Source organism: Scomber japonicus, chromosome 22 (assembly GCF_027409825.1).
Source record: "Scomber japonicus isolate fScoJap1 chromosome 22, fScoJap1.pri, whole genome shotgun sequence".
Taxonomy (NCBI): domain Eukaryota; kingdom Metazoa; phylum Chordata; class Actinopteri; order Scombriformes; family Scombridae; genus Scomber; species Scomber japonicus.
This window is the reverse complement of record NC_070599.1, coordinates 4,221,458-4,242,257: the sequence shown is the minus strand read 5'-3', so window position 1 is coordinate 4,242,257 and position 20,800 is coordinate 4,221,458. Positions and strand designations below refer to the sequence as shown.

At 39.3% G+C, this 20,800-nt stretch overlaps 2 protein-coding genes across 2 annotated transcripts in view; both read left to right on the top strand.

Annotated features, from left to right (window-relative positions):
- The window catches only part of LOC128384330 (uncharacterized), a 185,694-nt gene that overhangs the window by 112,827 nt on the left and 52,067 nt on the right, over nt 1-20,800 (top strand). The window lies entirely within an intron of this gene.
- Nucleotides 13,774-20,116, top strand: rwdd (RWD domain containing 4). Its single transcript, XM_053343918.1, has 7 exons — nt 13,774-13,939; nt 14,647-14,727; nt 14,842-14,951; nt 15,102-15,252; nt 15,367-15,475; nt 16,292-16,341; nt 20,102-20,116. Exons 1-7 carry the CDS (start codon nt 13,916-13,918, stop codon nt 20,114-20,116), a joined length of 540 nt encoding a protein of 179 aa, XP_053199893.1. The 5' UTR covers nt 13,774-13,915.

Genomic DNA, 20,800 nt, shown 5'->3' with positions numbered 1-20,800 from the left:
TAGGAGGGGAGCCTTAAAGAGACAGGAGTTAAACAGCCTGTTTCAGACAGAGGCTGAACTGAGGGGCTCTGTAAAGACTTAGTACAAGGTAAATAAGAACTGTAAATCCTGCACAGATCTTCCAGTAGAGCCCCAGAATATAAATATTCTTAATAGACTTTGAAATGTTTCTTTAATGTTTAAAGTAGAGGTATCAATTGAATGTGGTGGACTAAAAGATGTTTAATGCAGAAATGTAGCGGAATAAACATATTAAGTATCAGGTGAAGGACCCACGTCTGGAAAATGATAGCTCAATGGTTTAATCAGATTGGTACACAGGTAATCAGTCCAACAGGTAAACGGGTCCAAATCAGCAGGCAAAAACACTGAAACTCTCACACAAAGAAGATGTGGCACAGAAGGAGGGGAGGACAAACACTAAATACACTAGGAGAGGGAAGACAGTGAGTGTGTCTACATGATCTTTAAAAAGGTTTTTGTCTTCTGAACCCCTGGAGTCCTCCATGTAGATTTGGGTTAATAAACCAGTCACTGCCATTTAATGTATGCAGTTAGAAATGTGCTAAAACACACTGAAAGTCAACTTGTTGCATGCTGGATGTAAAACTATTCAAATGTCTGCATCTTTGTTTTCATTTGTCTCCATCCCTGATGCTCAGTGACTGACTGCTCTTCACAGAGATCACACTGAGAGAAGCAGTACATATTCTATATTATTCACAATGTTTTGTGCTTTAGTTTATACGTTTCCCCCAAAATTCAATCATATCAGGGAAAATCTTTGGAAAATGTAGGAAATGGGTTCACATTCAAAATTCAGTTTTGTGGATTTGAGAGCTACTTGTCCACATCAGTTTCTAATGCTGGACTGACAAATGGACTGTAGATGATGATATTGTTAGTCTGAGACAGAAAACTGCAACATTAGGCAGCCAGTCCTCCAGACTGTGTACACCAGTGATGTCCAACCCTGCTCCTGCAGAGCTACTGTCCTGCATATTTTAGGTATCTCTCCACTCTAACATACCTGATTGAAGCTTGTGAAAGGCTTGATAATAAGTTCATTATTAGAATCAGGTGTGTTAAACTGGTGGCCATACCTAAAACATGCAGGACAGTAACTCCCCAGGAGCAGGGTTGGTGACCACTGGTGTACACCCTTTGAAAATTAGGCACTAGGCGCCCTCTTGTGTCACTAAAAGGTAATTTTCTATTAAGCCGGAGCATGGTGTCCATTCACTCCTACAGTCTGGATATACAGTCCACAGAATGTCTCACATGATGATACCTTGATGAAAATGACTAAACAGCTGAGAAGGCAGTGTGTTAGTTGATGTTTTTTGTGGGATCCAAATATCCAAACGACTTCTTCTTCTAGCTTCCATTAAATCCATCTTATTTGTCAGGGACCTCACATTAACCATAGTGACTGCAGGGATGCAACATTTAAATCTCCTTTTCTCCACTTTCTTTAACACCACTGCTGCATCCCCACTGTCTCCTTCCAGGGCTGTTCTCTGGCTGCAAAGGACGACCACTGTGAAACTTTTTATTATCTAGCAGGCATGTTTTGGAAGAAAGAGGATCCTTGGAACTCTTTTGGAGGCAAGAGGCCTCCATTACTAATTGAATTTCTTTGTGTGAAGACAAAAAAGGGCCTTTAAATAAAAGGGTGATTGTTCAATTCATATCCTGTCAAGGGAGAATATTTGAAGGCCATGCCTGCAATTGGATTTCTCTCATTTCTGTCATCAGTGTTAACAATCAAACCATAGCTAAATAACACACTTTGTGGTCAATATCAAATAAATCAATGCAATAGTAGTATGTCACTTATATTCTTGTCTTAGAAAGTTGTTACCTAAGCAAGTTTGAAACATGATGAAGTTTAACAGTGGTAAGACAAGTCAAGATATATATATTTACACTTGTAGGCATTTCTGGCTATTAATCGTGAATAAAAAGGAGAACAAGAGAAAGAGAGAGGCACTTAGTAAGGAATATGGGCTTCTTGTCTATAAATTGATGACCCTGGAAATAATGTGAGTGAGTAGGTTTGGTGCAGTCTGCCCGTATCTGGAAGAAGACAAAACCCATTTTGCAGCTGGTGGGAAAAAGCTGCCTTTTTAGTTCTGGTAAATGTTTTTCTCCTTAGCCAGAAATCACTGGCTGTGTATGGAGTCAGATCAGTCTCAATATGCACACAGATGGATTCACTCATGTATTTCAGGAATTTCTATATAAGTGACTCTTTCTACAAAAATATTTTCCAAAACCATTTGTCAGTGTGACTGTAAAAAAAATAAATAAATCCACATATAAAAAATAAGGCGCAGCAGTAACCAATCAGATGTCTCCTTCTTTTTTACACAAACATATATTCATGGGTATGATTTTTAATGTGTTCACATAGCGTTACATCTATGCAATCTGTGCAGCCAGTTCATGAAGTATAAGTCGTCTGCATTTGTTCACATATAATAAAAAACAATGAAACCAAAGTGCAGACTTAGTTTGAAGTAGTTTTATTGTCTGTGCCATGCAAGTGGAAGATAATCCTAAATATACAGGACTTGATTTTATGACCCAGCAGTGAGACATTCTCAACTGGCATTGTCATTCACCTGACCTCAGTCCAACAGATCAAGTGTGTCACTGTGAGACACCAGACTGAAGGCAGAGGTCCAGTTTGCAGCTCAGGTCTGGCATAAAATCACTAAGGGAGATATAAGTGTCCTCTGGGATCACACACTTGAGACAGTCAATGACGCCAAATATTATATGTCAAGGTTTGAAAGTTTTTCTCAATTGTTCAAAGTAAGAGAACTTCAGTAAGTAAAAACTAAAGCCCAGACTCTGTTGTTTTACAATCTTCCATGAGCTCTCAGATCATCTACTGCTGGGTTTTTAAATACACACATTTGTTCACACAATAAACAGGAAGCACAGCTTTCTCTAATTATCCTCCAAAATGAATGAGGAATACTCTACCTACAGCTATAAGCGATGTGGGCTAATGATAGCTAACTTTTAATTTGTGTCATTTTAATTTATTTTTATTAAATGTCTCATTTTACAAATAGCTTAATTTTATTTTATTTTTAAAATGTGTTTATTTGCTGTTTTATTACTGTAAAATACTTTCAGCTAGGTTACATCCCTTGTATAAAACAGAATAGGTGCTCTATACATTTTAAAAGTTGTAATATTACTGTTATTATTAGTAGTAGTAGAAGTAGTAGTAGTACTATTAAAGCTACAATTCCTACATTGTTCATCTGTGAATGTACACACCATCAAGGTAAAGAGGAAACATTAACCTCATTCATTTTCTTTAAGCAGTTTTTTATAAAACTTAAAAGATTGTCTTCTTTTCTTTTTATTAAATACACTTTCCAGAGGACCAGAGGTGAGACAGCTGTGGATGGAGTGTTGCTCACCTCAAATGGTTTTGCTGGGTTTCACATTTGTGCTTTGTGACTCCCTAAAAACACATCCTATACTGCCTATCACAGTGAACAGCTGTGTTATAAATGCTGTAATTCTACTTATAAAATATTTTCTCCAACCCACTCAAGGACAGTAAAATATTATATATATAACTCTTCAATATAATGCACTCCAGCACATCACCACCCACTATAACCTCAAATAATAAACAAGTAGAATTATCATTATCACCTTTCTGACCATGTCAACAAAAAATGAAAATGATACATTTTCAGCATTGTCTTTTAATGTACTGAATGATAAGAACATATGGTCTTTGTACAGGTGATGTACAGGAATGCATTAATTCTTCATAATGACTTGTAAGTTTCTCTGTATTGTTGAAATTTTATCCATGTTTTTCTTGCTAATGGTTATACACGTCTGCTTTTTTGCATAACCCTGAATGCAACGTCAGTACTTACAGGACCACTCATTCATTTTTATAGATAATGTCTGGTGTGTTATGAAGTGACTGACTAACACAACACTCATTACAGTAAGTTGGTGTTCTGGTAGAAGGTTAAGTCAGGTAATATTGAATTTACTGGAAGTAAAATGCTGTTTTCAAATGAAGGAACCAGGATGGAAATTCACTTCAATCTCTCATTTGCACTTCAGGCTCATTTGTTCAAATACAATCTTCCTTCTTATCAGCAGAGTGCAATAAATACATTCACATCACGCTAAAATCCGGATCTCTCTGAGCGACCTCCTCCTCTCCATGTCTCTTGATCCTCCTCCTCCTCCTCCTCCTCCATCACTGGCTGCCTTCTTCACCTGAGGCGAATAACTAAGTGAGACTGGTATCAACATAATCACACCTCAAACACTGTGTGTCACTCTCTGCTGCACAGTGGAAATCCTCTCTGCTTCCCCCACACTGAACACTACTGCTGGCATTTAACATTACACTCACATCAGTCCATGCACTATTGGTTAACACATCAAAGCTAATTCACTTTTACACAGTGGGAAGAGTTAATGGAACTTCACACGAATATTGCATCAGCCTTCTATGTTGGACTGCTTTAGATGCTGTTAACATATACGTTAGTATATGTGTGATGGTATAGAATATTGTAACACTACATTTCATAAGGTTTTATTGTGCTTTCTTCTCTGACTTAATATATTGAGTGCAGAAGTGTGTTCACACTACAAAGTATGGAAAAATGTGCACTCAGAACAGTTAAAAAGTTGAGTGTGGAACTAGTATGTACACTTCTCACCCTCAACCCTACTTAGCAGAAAGGGAGGGACATTGTAACTACAGTGAACTTTGCCACATTACACAAATGTAAATTATAAAATGTGTGTTTTTACACTAAGCACCACTGTAATGTTGTTAAATAAACAGTCTGTAAAGATTTGGTACCGCAAACCATAACATGAATACTAATACTAGCTTGTTAACACTAGTTACCAACACTAGTTTACTAACGCTAGCTTGCTAACATTAGCTTACTAACACTAGCTTACTAACTAGCTAATCGTCATTTCCATAGACATAATTATGTCTATGGTCATTTCTGGTAAGTGTAATGGAAATTCTTATTATTCATCTTGTCTGAGCAAATGAGTAGTTATGTTATTTGATTAGATGTATGTGTGTGTGTCATAATCTGTTGACCATGCCATGAAATGTTGATTTAATGAATATCATTGAACTTTGAATTAGAACATCATGTATGTTATAGTCTACTGATTAACTATTGTCCTGATTGTATACACGTGATGACGTGCCTATTGTGATGACATTGGTCTGTTGATAGAACAATGTCTCCCTTTCTATGATAATGTATTGTATATAATCTGACTGTTTTCTCTGCTCCGGGCTCGCTTTTTCATCTCACGCCTGAGACAGAAGGAGTCCGTCTGCAGACGACTGAATAAACTAGAGAAAGACAACGTTACCGGCTTTGTGCTTATTGATAGATAAATATTGCCAGAACATTTGGCGTTGTCGGCAGGATCACCCGTGAGCCGGCGTTCGGAACTCAGCGCTGCAGGTTAAGTCTGTACAGCTGGAGTCTGGGACTCCAAAACGCCCCAAACCTCCCTGTCAAAGAGGGTAGAGAAGTGGGGGACCTGACACGTGAGAACCGACGCTCACTCACTGGCGTGATCGAGGAACTTTTTTCTGGCACACAACCTTGTCTTTCTGGTGAGTACAATCAGTAATAATAGATCCTCGCCACCGAGGGTGGGTGTAATAGACGTATTAACAGGGCAGGTGCTTACCGCTGTAGGATCGCTGAAGCTTCAGGGGTCTGGGACCTTAGAGACTGTAGCAGACAGTCCGTGTGCACATTAAAAAGCTTTGAATGTTACCATCAATGATCATTAAGTTTTAAGGTTTAAAGTTCTAAGAACATAGGGGTATAAAAGAGTTTCATTTTTCACTCTACTTGTAAAAAAAAAAAAAAAAAAAAAAAAGTGAGGAGTTTAGTAAAGATAACCCAAATTGGATTAAAAGAGAAAACTTTAGAGAAAACTAAGAGTAAAATATCTACACTAAATTAACTGAAGTAGTAATAAATAAATAAAGAATCCAAGGTCCTTACAAGTCCACCTAAAGAGAAGAAGCAACTAAAAATCTAAAACAAATTTTATTTTTTTGCCACAATGGGCTGTAATAGTACCAAGGATGAAACACCTGAGGATCCACCTGTAATGTCTTCTCCCAATATTAAGTTTATGATCACAAAATATGGGGAACAAAGTACTGACCAACTTGGAATCTGGGTTCAAGAGTGTGGGTTTCCAGTTACGGGCAGTTTTAGCCTAACACAATTAGAAGAATTAAAAATCCAACTAAAAGTAAAAGAAGAAATCAGTCAGTCAAATCAAAAGAAAAAAAAGGGGAAAGAGTTTAAAGCTAATTGGGGAGCTTATACTTGTTGGCTTAATGAAGCCAACCTCAGGGACAGAAAACAGCAGAAAAAGGCAGGGAAAGGTACACTAACATCTGCATCTCAGTGCCTCAAACTAGATCCCGATCTGGACTCTGCTCCACCCAGAAGACAGCCAGCACCAGCTATGGACCAAGGAGGAGCAGCCAGCTCTCCGGAGGCGATGGCAGCTGGAGCCGAAGACATAACATCACCACAGACAGATCCAGACCCGAAGGTGGGACAGAGATTTCTACCCCCACCATACGCCACAAAATATTGTGCGCCGCACACCCCTCTTCCACGAGACGAAAGCAGAACAAGACAAGGCACCGCTTTCAAGTCAACAGAAAGCCCCTTGTTGTCAGACTCTATGCTAATTGCACCAATGGTTGAAGTAGCTGGGGGAGACGGAACCTCTCAGCTAATCTTTAGACCGTGGACATACAGCGACATGAAAGAAGCTGCCACTCACCTTCCCCTAGTCCAAAATGGGGGAGATGACTTTGCAACACAATTGGTCATTTTCTGTCAACAATTCAGACCATCTACCAATGAACTGAAACGACTTCTCATGATCCAAATGGGAAACAAATGGACAAAAGTAGCTGGGAATTTCCCGGAAGAAGAACAAAGATTGACTAATCCAACATGGGCAGATGAAGCCAACATTCAATATAGACAAACAGTGACTGAGCTTTGTGACAGAATCAAAGCAGCTTTCCCGCTAAGACTGGATATGGGAAAGATATCAGCTTGCAGGCAGGGGGATAATGAGACTGTGTCTGATTATCTCACTCGACTCACAGAGGTCCACAACACACACAGTGGCCTCCAAAGACCAGCTGACATAGGGGGGGCTAACCCAATCACCCCATGGGAAGCCCACCTGCGAGACCGCTTCATCAATGGCATTCGCCCAGAGATCAGTGCGATGGTTAAACGTAACTGTCTGACATGGGACTATGGCAACCTGGAGACGGTTGAAAGACATGCCGTACATGCAGAGAAATTCCTGAAAGAAAGAAAAACACAGAAAAGTACACAGCTGACAGACAGATTGCAGATGGCACAGCTCGCAGTGTATGAACAACAAGCTGGAAGAAGGGGCCGCGGACGTGGGCGCGGACGTGGCCGCGGCCGAGGACAAAACAACAGAAGAGAGCGTGCAAACCGAGGGCCACCTGGCTCTTGTTACATATGTGGAATGATGGATCATTGGGCTAAAGACTGTCCGAGAAACACCGAAAATGAGAACGGGACACCACAAGGGACCGAGGCAGATTGACTGGGGGTGGAGCAGAGGACAGTGACGGACACATCTGGTTATGGCGCAAGGGCTGAGACGGCAGACCACTCTACACAGCCGATAAGTATAAATGCATTCACTGACACACACAGCAAACAACAACTTATCTTACAAGCCATTCAACACCTAGAGTCTACACAAGAAACTGATGAAGCTGAAATTTACATAAAATTCACACACGAAGCATACAAGAAAATGCCACAACACACACTCACAGTTGAAGGGCAAGACATAACTTTTTTGATAGACTCTGGTGCCACAGAATCAGTTATCATGCAGAAAGATATCAGCCCAATCCCAAAGCTAAGCGGCAGATATGCAAAGACAGTGGGCGCATCAGGCTCTCACTTGATAGAGAATTACACGACCCCACTCTCATGCCAAGATAACGTTGAGGGAAAGCTCAAACATTCATTTTTGCTGTCGAAACGCTGTCCGGTAAATTTGCTAGGGAGAGATTTGATGTGTCGGCTAGGCATTGTTTTGGTTTCCACTCCCCAAGGTATTGTTGTGACTAGGATTCCCCAAACACATTCCTTTGTCAAATATGGTAGGGAAGACCTAATTTATGCTTATCAGTGGAGGATTCCAGACACTGCACTCAACTCTGTAAACAACACACTGATACAGGAAGCTAAGACACTCACTACAGACATACACACTGACGTCATGACGCCACAGGGCCTCCACTGCACTTCTCACATCTCACAGGGAGCAGACAGTGAGTTTGAGGAAATATGGTATAGGACAGATCAGGGCAGACACACACTCAAACTAAACTGGTTATATTGGACTCATAATCAATGTGCTGTGTCAGTAACTCTGTCTAATCCATCTTCTCAAACTCTGTTCAGGATACCACACTCTGACCCCCATGTTTCACTGGTCAAACCCAAAACAGCAGGGTGGGAGGACTTGGGATCTTGGATAAAAATGTGTAATGAGGCCTCCGGGTGGGGAAAAACATCAGATCCTGATGTTGATTTCCATCCGCTTCTAAAGGTGCACCGAAAAAGGTTTTCTGCTGTAGTGACTGCGGAAAAGACTGTTGAGCTCATTCCAGACACACATTTCCAAACAACCACAGAGGTAAAAGATTTCTTTGATTCATTTTTCGGCAATCACATTTTCATAGAAGACGTCTCTGAAATTCCTGAGCTAAGTCAGGTACCATCATGTTTGTGGGCACAGCACAAATATGATGTAGGACTGATTAAAGGTGCCGAACCAGTTGTGATCACACCAAAATCCTCATACAGACCATGCAAAAATCAATATCCTTTGAAAAAAGATGCAGTGGAGGGCATTAAACCAGTGTTTGAATCCCTCCTTAAAGCAGGAGTAATAGTTCCATGTGAAAACTCTCCTGTGCGAACACCAATCTTTCCTGTAAAGAAAATCAGAGATATTGGACAACCTGATGAGTGGAGATTTGTACAGGATCTGCAAGCAGTAAATGCAGCAGTCCACGCACGTGCACCAAATGTACAAAAACCAAACAGTATTTCTTTCCCTCACTAGGCGTTAGCTCAATGAAATCCATTTGTAAGTGATCAAAAGGTTTTTGTGGTGGTGGATGCGCACTCTGTTGCATCTGGATGCCTCTGCCTGCATTGTTAGTAGCACAAATCACACAACTTTGACAAAATTTTTGGGAAAAGTTAGAGAAACCCTTTGTGAACCAATACCTCTGTATTTCACTCATCATTCCCCCCTTGGACACATGATCTCTCCCATGTGTCAACTTAGCATAATGAGGAAATAAGTATTTGGGTAGACAAGGTCTACCATTAGGCCCGTACCACACTTTGTCAGAAAAAGAGCAACCTGCTTTCTTCCAAGCCAGCCTCTCTTCAGGGCTGGCTCTGGCCTGTAGGTCAAACAAATCAACTGTGGATGTCAGTGGTGAGTTAACAATAGCAAGACATTGAATGTTATTGTTAGCGTTATCTAGCTGTGCCGCTGTTTTGGCTGCAGCGTCAGCTCTGGCATTCCCCTGTGAAACAAAATCATCATTATTTGTGTGTGCTTGGCATTTGCAGATAGCAACCTGTTTTGGAAGGAGGACAGCATCGAGAAGTGCAGCAACCAGGGCATGATGGGCTATAGGTTTGCCTGTTGATGTTAAAAAATCTCTATTGGCCCAAAGACGGCCAAAATCATGTACCACTCCCCATGCATATCTACTGTCAGTATATATGTTGGCTGTTTTGTCAGCTGCAATCTTGCAAGCCTCTGTCAACGCTACTAATTCTGCTGCTTGTGCAGAATAATTTGAGGGAAGTGGCTGTGCAACAATTGTGTCATGTAATGTTGTAATAGCAAAGCCCGCTTGGTTTTTACCGGTTGTTGAGTTTCTCGAGGCTGAGCCATCCACAAACAGTTCCAGGTCAGCGTTCTGCAGAGGTGTGTCCTGCAGATCAGGTCTGGGGGAACAGGTTTCAGTTATTACTGCCACACAGTCATGTGGTTGTCCATCGTCTGGTGTAGGGAGAAGAGTTGCAGGGTTAAGAACATTGCATCTCTTAACAGTTATGTTAGGCATATCAAGCAGAATTGTGTTATATCTGAGCCACCTTGCTGTTGACAGGTGGGAAGTTTTCTGTTCAAGCAAAATCATTGAAACAGCATGTGGTACCAACAGGTTGAGATCAGCATAGCCTACAATGTCACGTGAAGCTATCACAGCTTTTTCTGCAGCTGCCACAGCTCTTAGACATGTAGGAAGTCCTGTAGCAACCGAGTCAAGTCTTGATGAGAAATAGGCTACCGGTCTCTGTCGTCCCCCATGGTCTTGTGTCAATATTGAAGTCATGTACCCACCCCGTTCGCCCACAGTCTGTGTGAATGGTTTGGTGCAATCCGGAAGGCCCAATGTTGGTGGGGATTGTAATGCCAATTTCAAATCAACAAAGGCTTTTACAGCCTCAGGTGTCCAAATGACCTTATCTTTTGCTGTAAGGCCTTTCCCATGGGCGAGAGCACTTAATGGTGCTTCAATTTCTGCATAATTTGGGATCCACTGTCTGCAATATGACGTCATTCCTAAAAAACTCATTACCTGTTTCTTTGTTTCAGGCTGTGGAATGTTTTGGATTGCTTCAATTCGTTTGGGTGAGAGGGTTTTGCCCTCTGCTGTGATCACATGACCCAGGAAAGTGACTTGTTTTGAAACAAACTGAAGTTTTGACAAGCTGGCCTTGTGACCGTTATCAGCCAGATGGTTCAGGAGAGCAAGTGTGTCTTGGACACAGGCTTCCTGTGTGGGAGAGCAAATCATTAAATCATCCACATATTGCAAAAGTGCACTTCCAGCTGGCAAATTAAGTGAATCTAGATTGTCTTTTAATGCTGCATTAAAAATGGTTGGAGACTCGGTGTAGCCTTGACAGAGCCTAGAAAAAGTGTACATTTTTGACTCAAATTGAAAAGCAAACCAAAATTGGCTATCTTTTTCCACTGGGATACTGAAAAATGCATTTGCAAGATCAACAACAGAGAACCATTTACTGTCAGATGGAACTTGAGAAAGAATTGTGTGTGGATTTGGTACATTTGCCTGTTGAAAAAAGTGAGGGAAAGAAATACTGTTTGGTTTTTGTTGACATGTTTTCCAAATGGGTAGAAGTTTTTCCCACTTCTAAGCAGGACTCAGCAGCAGTAGCCAAGGCTCTAATCAGAGAAATAATTCCCAGATGGGGAATTCCAGGTAAAATCTCATCTCGTGCAACAGCCATGTTTGATTTCAGACAACACTAAACTGTTGAGTTTTGCTCACTACACAAGTAAGTAGATAGTGTACTGTTATGCCTCAGCTAGGAGTGTTTGAAACACAACATGAAACCAGAGCTCCATCTTCCCCAAGTCTCAAGCAGCCAACAACACAAATCAGGGTTAGTGCAAATGAGGTGAATTTATTTACATTAAAAAGTATGTAGGTATGTCCAATTGCCCTCCGGCTCTGGCACGCACTCATTGGCATATTTGATGACAAATTAAAGAACAAATTATGACTACAATCTTAACAGTATACACCGTGTACTAACAGAAGTGTACTAACAGAAGTGTATGTGCATATGTGATTTACAATACAGCTCACAAATCTAAATGAAATTACAATTTATTAAAGAACATAACAAATTGGCCGCCATAGCAACTATAGGGAAGTAAAGAAAAAAGGATTGGATGATAACAATTGAAATAAAATGTATAATATTAGACTGCTGAGATTTGCTTGTAAATGTGTAGTTTGGCCAGAGGCACATGAGGAACTGGAGCGTTTCTAGTGAATGGTTATACAGTTATATTTGTCAGAAAAGGCTCTGCTGTTTGAGGGAGCTCTCAAAGAATCTGAGCACTGACGATGATTCTGCTGAGAGCTAATCCCCCCAAAAATGACGTTTGCTCACTGCTTTATATGCTGAAACAACAGTGATTCATCTTCCTGAATCTATGTAACAACATAATGTCATTTACCCTGAATACCAGCAAAGCAGCTGAATAGACTATGTAGATAAACACATGTTTTTTAATGCAAGAAAAGCCTTCTCAATGTGACCCAAATTAGCAGTGACTTCAGCAATAGATTCCATTATGATATGAGCAACTATAAACCAGGTTAAATATTTGTAGTGATCAGCTCAGCACACATGAGCTAATAGACAAACCTGAAACAACATTAAACCACCAGGGGACAATAAGCCTGAACTCAATATAGAGGATTCAGAGGATCATTTGTCAGCAAGGCCAAATAACACCATATGAAATAAATTGAACTGCTACATGAACTTCTGATCTGAATTTTGTTATTTATATTGTAAATGGATACACAGAGATTCTATATTATAATGGCTAAGTGAGCAGCCAGCAGCACTGTCTCTACAAGCATGTGGCAGTTATAAATCCCAATAATTCATGTAATGTTCATCACTAAATGAATGTAGCAGTGTAGCTGTTACTGGTTTTACCAAGCAAACAGTCTGTAGTGAGTCAGACCATGTGATGTGACCAGCACCAAAAATAAATGAAAATAAAGCTCAAGCTCAATTAAAGTTAAATACGATTTAATGTATATATACTATATTTAACAAAAACAATATACCTTCTTGCTTACCTTTTTTATACTTAATTTATTGTCATTGTTTCATTTTATACATCTTGTGACATAGCAATTAGTTAAAAAAAGAAAAAGATTATTGGCGGCTGTGGTTCAGGAGGTAGAGCATTTGTCCACCAATTGGAAGATTGGCATTTTGATTCCCTGCTCCTCCCGTCCACATGTTGATGTGTCATTGGGTAAGATACTTGACCCCAAAATGCTCCTGTTGCTGTGTCAACTGTGTATGAATGGTTTGTTTCCATTTGATGAGCAGGTTGGCATCCTGTATGGTAGCTCCTTTCATCAGTGTATGAATGTGAGTGAATGGGTGAATGACATGTAGTGTAAAAGTGCTTTGAGTGGTCATAACGACTAGAAAAGCTCTATACAGTCTATTTACCATTTCAAATTCTGCTTGCTGTATGCTATAAGTCCATAGGTTTAAATACAATAAAATAAAGTAATATGTTGAGGTGCTATTCGAAAGCTACTTTGCACAAGTCCCTTTTTTCCATGTGGTGAATTTCTCAATTAATAAAATCAATCACAAATCACAGAAACATCAAAGATATTCAATATCCAGTCAAAATCACACACTTTTCTCTGGATAAACAGCATTCAGTTCAAAATTCCTTTACATGTCTTATTACTTACTTTATTTCCAAGTGGTATTATTTATTATTGTATCTCATGTCAGTTCAGTTCTCTATGAAAGGATGCCTTTTAAAAGCATATCTGGCTTTCTTCTGTCTGTCTGTTATCTGGTCCTGTCTTTAGTTTAAGATAATTAAAACCTTTTTGTCACCATTTCAAGTTTTGGTTTTGTTTTTATTTAGCTTTTTTAATTACATCAAACTTTAATAATTGAATTATTAATATTATTATAAGTTATCAGCATGATGTATTATCACCATTCAATTTCATCCACTAATGACGTGGTTCAAAGTTCACAACCAATGCCAAACTGCGCATGCGTATATTATCATGGTGGCACTGGCTGAGGCAGCTGGGATTGTAAAGTAGCGAAATTGAACATAGTAACGTTTTAATGATAGAAATGGGTTGTTAACTCTCAGAAGTTTATAGGTGCTAAACTCTCCACAGAGAAACAGGAGAGACACGATGACAGCTAACGAGGATCAAGAGGTATGAATGGATGATGATGATGAACTATGAGGCTAGCTGCTGTTAGCGGCTAACTAGCGTGATTGTGTGCTGAGCTCAGCTGACAGCTAGTCTGTTAGACAGCAAAACAACATGTCAGCTTTTAGTCACTATGTAAGAGATCTGTGTAGTTGATACAGCGCTCAGAGCACAGTCAAATGTATTTCTAGCTGCTGTTAAACCTAAACCGTGTTGTTCATTACTGAGGAAACGTCACGCCAAACTCGATTCAAGTTAGCTAAATGAATGTGTTTTTCCTCATATGGACGATAGGGAGCCGCATAAAGCGTAACTCAATTAATTATCGGAATACACGACGTCTATTTATTAATTCGGCGTATAAGTCCACATCTATTGGAAACGATTCAGTCGATAAATATCGTTTTCCCCCCCGATTCATACTCTAGTCTAGGATTATACTTACGTTAGCTAGCCGTTGCAGGTGGCACAAGGAAGTTGAGAGTTAAATTCAGTGGAGGTCAAGACTGCCCGGTGGATTATATATATGCCGAATTTAAGAACACCTCAAGAAAAAGTCCTTATGTTCAAGAAATGGAACTCATTCACGTCTCTCAATTACTTAACCTGATCAAGTTCAATGTGCCCTATTTGTGAATGATCTTTGGCGAGAGGAAGGTGTCCTGTTTGTTTTCTCACTAACCTCCTGTCACTGTCACTCTGTTTATCAGATGGAGCTGGAGGCTCTCCGTTCCATCTACGAGGGTGATGAGTGTTTCAAGGAACTCAGTCAAGTTTCGTTCCAGTTTCGGGTGAGTACTGTCCTTATGTGATACACTCTCAACCTTCCATCGTTTGAACAGGAAAGGGAGATGCTGTTCTGTGCAGGTAACTTATTTTAACGTCCTCTTGAATTTAAACAACAGATAGGAGACCTGGACGATACCAAAGCCTTCATCCTGGACGTGACGTGGCCAGAGACTTATCCTGAGACGGCCCCACAACTCTCCCTTGATGCCTTTTTTAACAACAGGATGTAAGTTGCGAGCACAGTGTCCTGTCAATTCATAACCTTCTTTCCTTAATTTACATTTGAAGCACTGATGGCAGATTAGAAGATGACTGCACAAACTGGAAACACTATTGACACCCCAATGCAAAATTTGTCATGTTCATTTGATGGCAGCTCTCCAGAGACCAAGCAGCTGATCCTGTCTAAGGTGGAGGAGCAGGTGGAGGCTAACCTGGGCGAGGCCATGATGTACACCCTGTTTGAGTGGGCCAAAGAGAACCAGGAGACCCTGATGGAGAACCACAGGCCTGTTGTGACAGCTGTGGTCAGTACCACCATGTCACCACTCTGACTGAATTCTTTATAATCTTATAATGATCCAACCAAAAGCTGTGCAAAAACTTAAAATCTAAACATTGTCCTGGTCTTGCTGTCGCAGACTTTGACATCCAACAGTGAGACGACAACCACCGCCTCAACAGCCAAGAAGAAGGAGAGGAAGGAGCAGCTGACTAAAGCTCAGAAGAGAAGGATCATCAACAGAACAGGTATCAGTTTATTGTGGTGAAAGAGCTGTGTGGAGTCATTAAACTCAACAGGAACTACTTTAAATCTTTAAACTCCACTATTTCTGTCAGTATGATCATAAAAAAATGAGCATTTTTTTATTAAAGCTCTATGATAGTTGCAGTTGTTGTTAACTAATCAGTTGACAGTAGGTGCTGGACCAAATAATAAAATCTGTAACAGCAGAAAGGTCTTATTAAATTATACCTGCATTGGGAGCTGCAGCGTGCAGACTTTTAATCAATCGACAGGAAAATTTTCAAGCAAAATGCCAGAAAATCATCAATTCCTGTTTTTTAAATGTGAAGATTGGCTGCTTTACTTTGAAAAAGATGACAGCAAACTGGATGTGTTTGAATACATCTCATTAAACTGTGGGAAATTTTAATGAACAGTTTTCATTATTTTCTGACAATTCATCGAATAAATGATTAATGTAGGAATTAATGTAAAATAAATACAGATTCATCAATAATAATACTGTTTCAACATTAGTCTGTACATTAGCTTGTCACTGGTAGAAATCCATTTAAACCAAATATTATCATTGTTAAGTTAAAGCTAACTTTAAATAGCATGTTACATTCAAATTTACCATGAAGTCTCAACATGATCACATCTTAGATTTTAACATCACTTGTGTGTCTTAGTCGATAGATAGATAGATACTGAGACTCTACCTTCTCCCTCTCTACCTCCACTCTCTCTACCTCCTCCCTGTGCGCTGTCTCATTGTTAGTTATCAGTCCTACTATGGTGGTGTCATAAGCAAATGACAGAATGATTTCTGCTTGCAGATCACAAAGGGGAACTGCCAAGAGGTTGGAACTGGGTTGACGTTATCAAAGTAGGTGCATTTTACTTTTCCTCCACTAGATGGTGCACTTTATCAGCTTTTAAACACAAGCTAAAGATGTTCATCATTAACCTTTTCATATACCTCTCTTTTTTCTCCCTCCTCATTGCTTCTTGAAAACCATCTAGCATGTAAGTGAAAACCACCTGCATCAAACTTTATGGGAATCTTTAACATAAAACTGTAAGTAATTGTTTCCTGCTGGGGTTTTTTGTTTTTGCAGTTGAGTAGAACAGGAGGAAAAGATGACGACTAGGCCTGAGGGCAGCAATCTCATGCTGCTTTCTACAAGAACATGTAGTGAGGTGTGAGCTTGCTGCAGCCTGTTGATGCTGCTGCTCCTGTCCTGATGCCTTCACTTCTGACCTCACCAACATGTCACACCCAATAATGGCTGCTTCCACCCAGACAACATAACAAAGGAAGCTGCTGGGTAACAGTGGAGTTTCAAGACACACGCTTCCAGCTGAAACTGTGTTTGTTTGAGCTGGGAAATCCTCAAGAATTAAGTGGTTTTTTTTCTCTGTATGTTATTTGTGGTGTTTGTGGAAAGCAGCGAGTCAGCACTCAGATATTTTGCTCCATCCTCCACCATGGAGGACGTACCTGCTGTCACTGCCACAGTTTTCAGTCTCTGAGATTAGGCCCAGCTGCCAGGCACTGGAGACATAAATGTTGGATTGCGGTTATAAACGGATGTTTCAAATAAGCATCCTGCTGTTACTCTGAGGTATCATGTGACTTTTTTCAACATAGAGAAATTTTAATAACAAAATGTTACTCCATTCACCACTTTCTTAGTTTTTTCTTCCCAATGAACTGAGACACAGAAACATTTTATATATAAATAAAACCATATTTGGTCTACTACTTGTCTAAGAATGTGATTTATCATGCATTTGATCAGCTGTGTGAGTTCTGTCTAACGGAGTGCTTGATGGGAATTTACTGTGTGAATATAACTTGACTTGACCAAAACTTAATGGCTCAATATCCTCTTACTTAATGGCAACAGAACAAACTGCATTCACTGAGGAAGACAATAAGATTTGATTGAAGCCAGTAGATGATATTTTATGTCACCTGACTCTTTCATGCTCCAGCATTGAAGTGTGTAACCAGTTCCTGTATTTCTATATACAGTAATAGTGTTTTCAGGCCACATTAAGATTCAACCTGCTGGTTTTGCTCAAGCTGTCAAGTCAATAGAATGTACCTGAGTCAGAGAGGAAGACAGGATACTTACTGCCTTAAAAAATAAAACTCAAACACTTGATACTTTGAGTTTGCAAATGTTAGGATATGTGATGTTAATCTCACATGAAGTCAGTCAGAATTACCAGGTTGCTAAATATATGAATTATTGGGGGAAACACACAGTTGTTGCCTACAACTCAAATGTAAAGGATTTACTGTATCTGCGTTGACCGTGTCTACATAAATTAACAGGTATTTCCATACTGTCGTATTGCACTTCCATTAATCTGATGGAGTAAGTAAACAGTGATCAAAAGTGAATGAACAGATTCTGAGATTTCTGTCTTTTAAGCCATAAATGAGACATCCTTGATGACATCATTAAGGTAATTTTGTCAGACTTGAAGCTCCTACAGAACCACAGAATGTCTTTCATAGGCAGAGTTGTACTAACTACAAAATGTAAACTGACTGATGTGTGAAATTCTGGAGTGCCCCTTAAATTTAGCCACATTTCAGACTGGACAAGCTAAATACAGAATGAGAAAAATAATACCTGATGAGAGAGCATATTCCTGGAATAAGCTACCTACTGTACGTACTGAGAACCTATACTTCATTTGGCATGAGCGGGTAAGACTCTTACTGCTATACTGCTTTGTTGTAAGATTGGTGTATTAATGAGGAATACAGTTCTATTTTAATTATTCCTTTTTTGTTATTGAAAATTTTCATCCTGCAATGGGTTTATTTTGAAAGGCACAACTGGAAATAGGATATGTCACCCCTTTGAGCTTGACAGATGGATGTCTCTCATCAGTCGGAGGTGACAGAATGTGGACCTACTACAGGAATGGGCTTTTCCCCCAAAAGAAGAAGAAAGTAAGTACAAAAGACATAATGTATAGTTTACTGGCATTTTGTTTGTTTAATAACTTAATGTTTTATCATGACTCAATCTATTATTATACAGATTATTTTAGAATAAATATGAATAATAATTCCAGTGATCTCAGTCAGTGTGCTATTGGGGAAAAAAAGTCACCATAATACACTGATATGGTCTGTTGTAGCTTTGCGTCAATCCTCATATGAATATTTGTGCTTTATATTTGTAATCAAGTGTCATTCCACATTCCTTATGATCACCCAGTCAATAGCAGTGTGATTCCAGTCCAGTTTGTATTGATTTACTCATTAGATATTGTATAATATGTTTTATATTTCATGTCTTGCAGGAGGACAAGGAGGTTGTAACACTTCCAGCTTTAAGTAATGGGCCAATGTCACTATGTCAGGTAATCTATGTACAAACATTATTTGACTTTAGACTTTTATTATAGGAAACAAAGAATTCTTTTTTTTTTTTTTTTTATATAATTCAACTCTTTATTTGATTTTCATTTATAGAAAAACATATAATAACAAACAACAGCATATAACAGACAGCATGGTAGTGTACAGTGATATGTCCCTTTTTAACTCAAGTATCAATCCAAGAAGCCAGAAAAAAGAATATACATACATCATATATAAATGCGCACATACATAAACGATAAATAGACCTAGCCACCATAGTAACCTTTCTATTCCTCACAACATCCCCAAAATACCATAGGCAAAGAAGTAGCCCCATGACTCCCTAAGGTTCTCATTTTCATTATTAACTCTTGCCAGCATGTCTTCATAGGATACTATCTCTGCCATAAGCTGCAACCATTGTCTAAATTCTGGGGGGGGGGTACTCTTCCACAGCCTCAAAATCAATCTAGTAGCTGTTACAGCCCCCACCTTTATCACAGTGAGGACATACTTTGATGCTTGTGGTAGCTCTGAGTGGTCCCCTAAAAGGCATAGCCTAGGAGATTTTGGTATCGTCATATTCATCCCCTTCTCCATATGTTCTAGGATTCTTTCCCAAAATGGTTTTATTAGGTTACATTCCCAAAGTGCATGTACCAATGTTCCTGATTCTGTTTGACATTTCCAACATAAATTATTGGCCAATATGCCCATTATGTGTAGTTTAGAGGGTGTGAAATAAAATCTGTGTATTAATTTATATTGAATAAACTTTCCCCTGGCCTCCCGTATGCCCTTACCTGTATTTGACAAAATTTTTGACCATTCCTCCTCACTAAATTTACATTGCAAGTCTTTTTCCCATACTAGTTTTAAGTTATTACATAGATCTCTCGTTTGACCAATAAAGAATTTGTAGAATCCTGATGCCCTGTGTGTTATGCTTGGCAAGTCTAGAAACTCCATGATTGGGTTTTTCCCCTGATTGAATTTACCTTTAGTAATACAGTCTCTAATTTGTAAATATTTCCAAAAAATTCCCTTATGTTCCAAATCAAATTTTTGCAAAAGGTCTGAGAAAGGCATAAAATGTCCATGTAAGTACAAGTCACTTATTTTATGAATCCCCTTTTTCAGCCATTGATCCCAGTAAATAGTCTTTCTTCCGATCCGTATCTCTGGGTTGTGCCATGGGGAGGCATAGGATTGTCTGAAGTGTGATACTTTACATATCCTGTGTACTTCTCTCCAGACCGTTTGGGAGTGAGCCAGTACTGGGTTAGAGGAACAGTTATCCCCATCAGTCCTTGATCTATGTGATAGGATGTCCACAAAATTAAATGGGGCAGGAAACAAAGAATTCTTGAGTAAAAGAGCAGAATGACTCAATCACAACCATTTTTAAACACTGTACCACTTCTACCTTAATCTTCCTATTTCTGCCTAAAAACAGTAAAATCAAGAATTTATTGCATCATATCCTAGATTACCTGAATAATACTCACTACTGTGTAGAAATCATGGTCAAACAAGTCTTTTCTGACCATTCACACACAGTACTTTAAGTATAAATTAGTACCTGAAATACATTAATATATTTTGTCTTAATGGTCTTATTCTATAGAGGACAGACAAAAAGGATTATGAAAGCAAAGCAAATGAGAAGGAATCCAATATTACAAATCCCCTCAGAGTAAGTGCTACTGTAGTGTCAAATGTTTACTATTCATTCATTACTGAGACAATCTCAAAGTAGATTTTTACCACTGGATTATCCCATGTGTCTTTCATTTTATGGTACAGCTGCCTCAAACAGGAAAACCCCTAGATGACCATTTCTTAGAAGACAGAGCAACCAAAATACTGCACCATGACCATTGTTTCAAGGTATGCTATGTGAATAAAGTTCCACATCATAGTGAATGTAAGTGCTCCTTCTTCTGAATGAAGT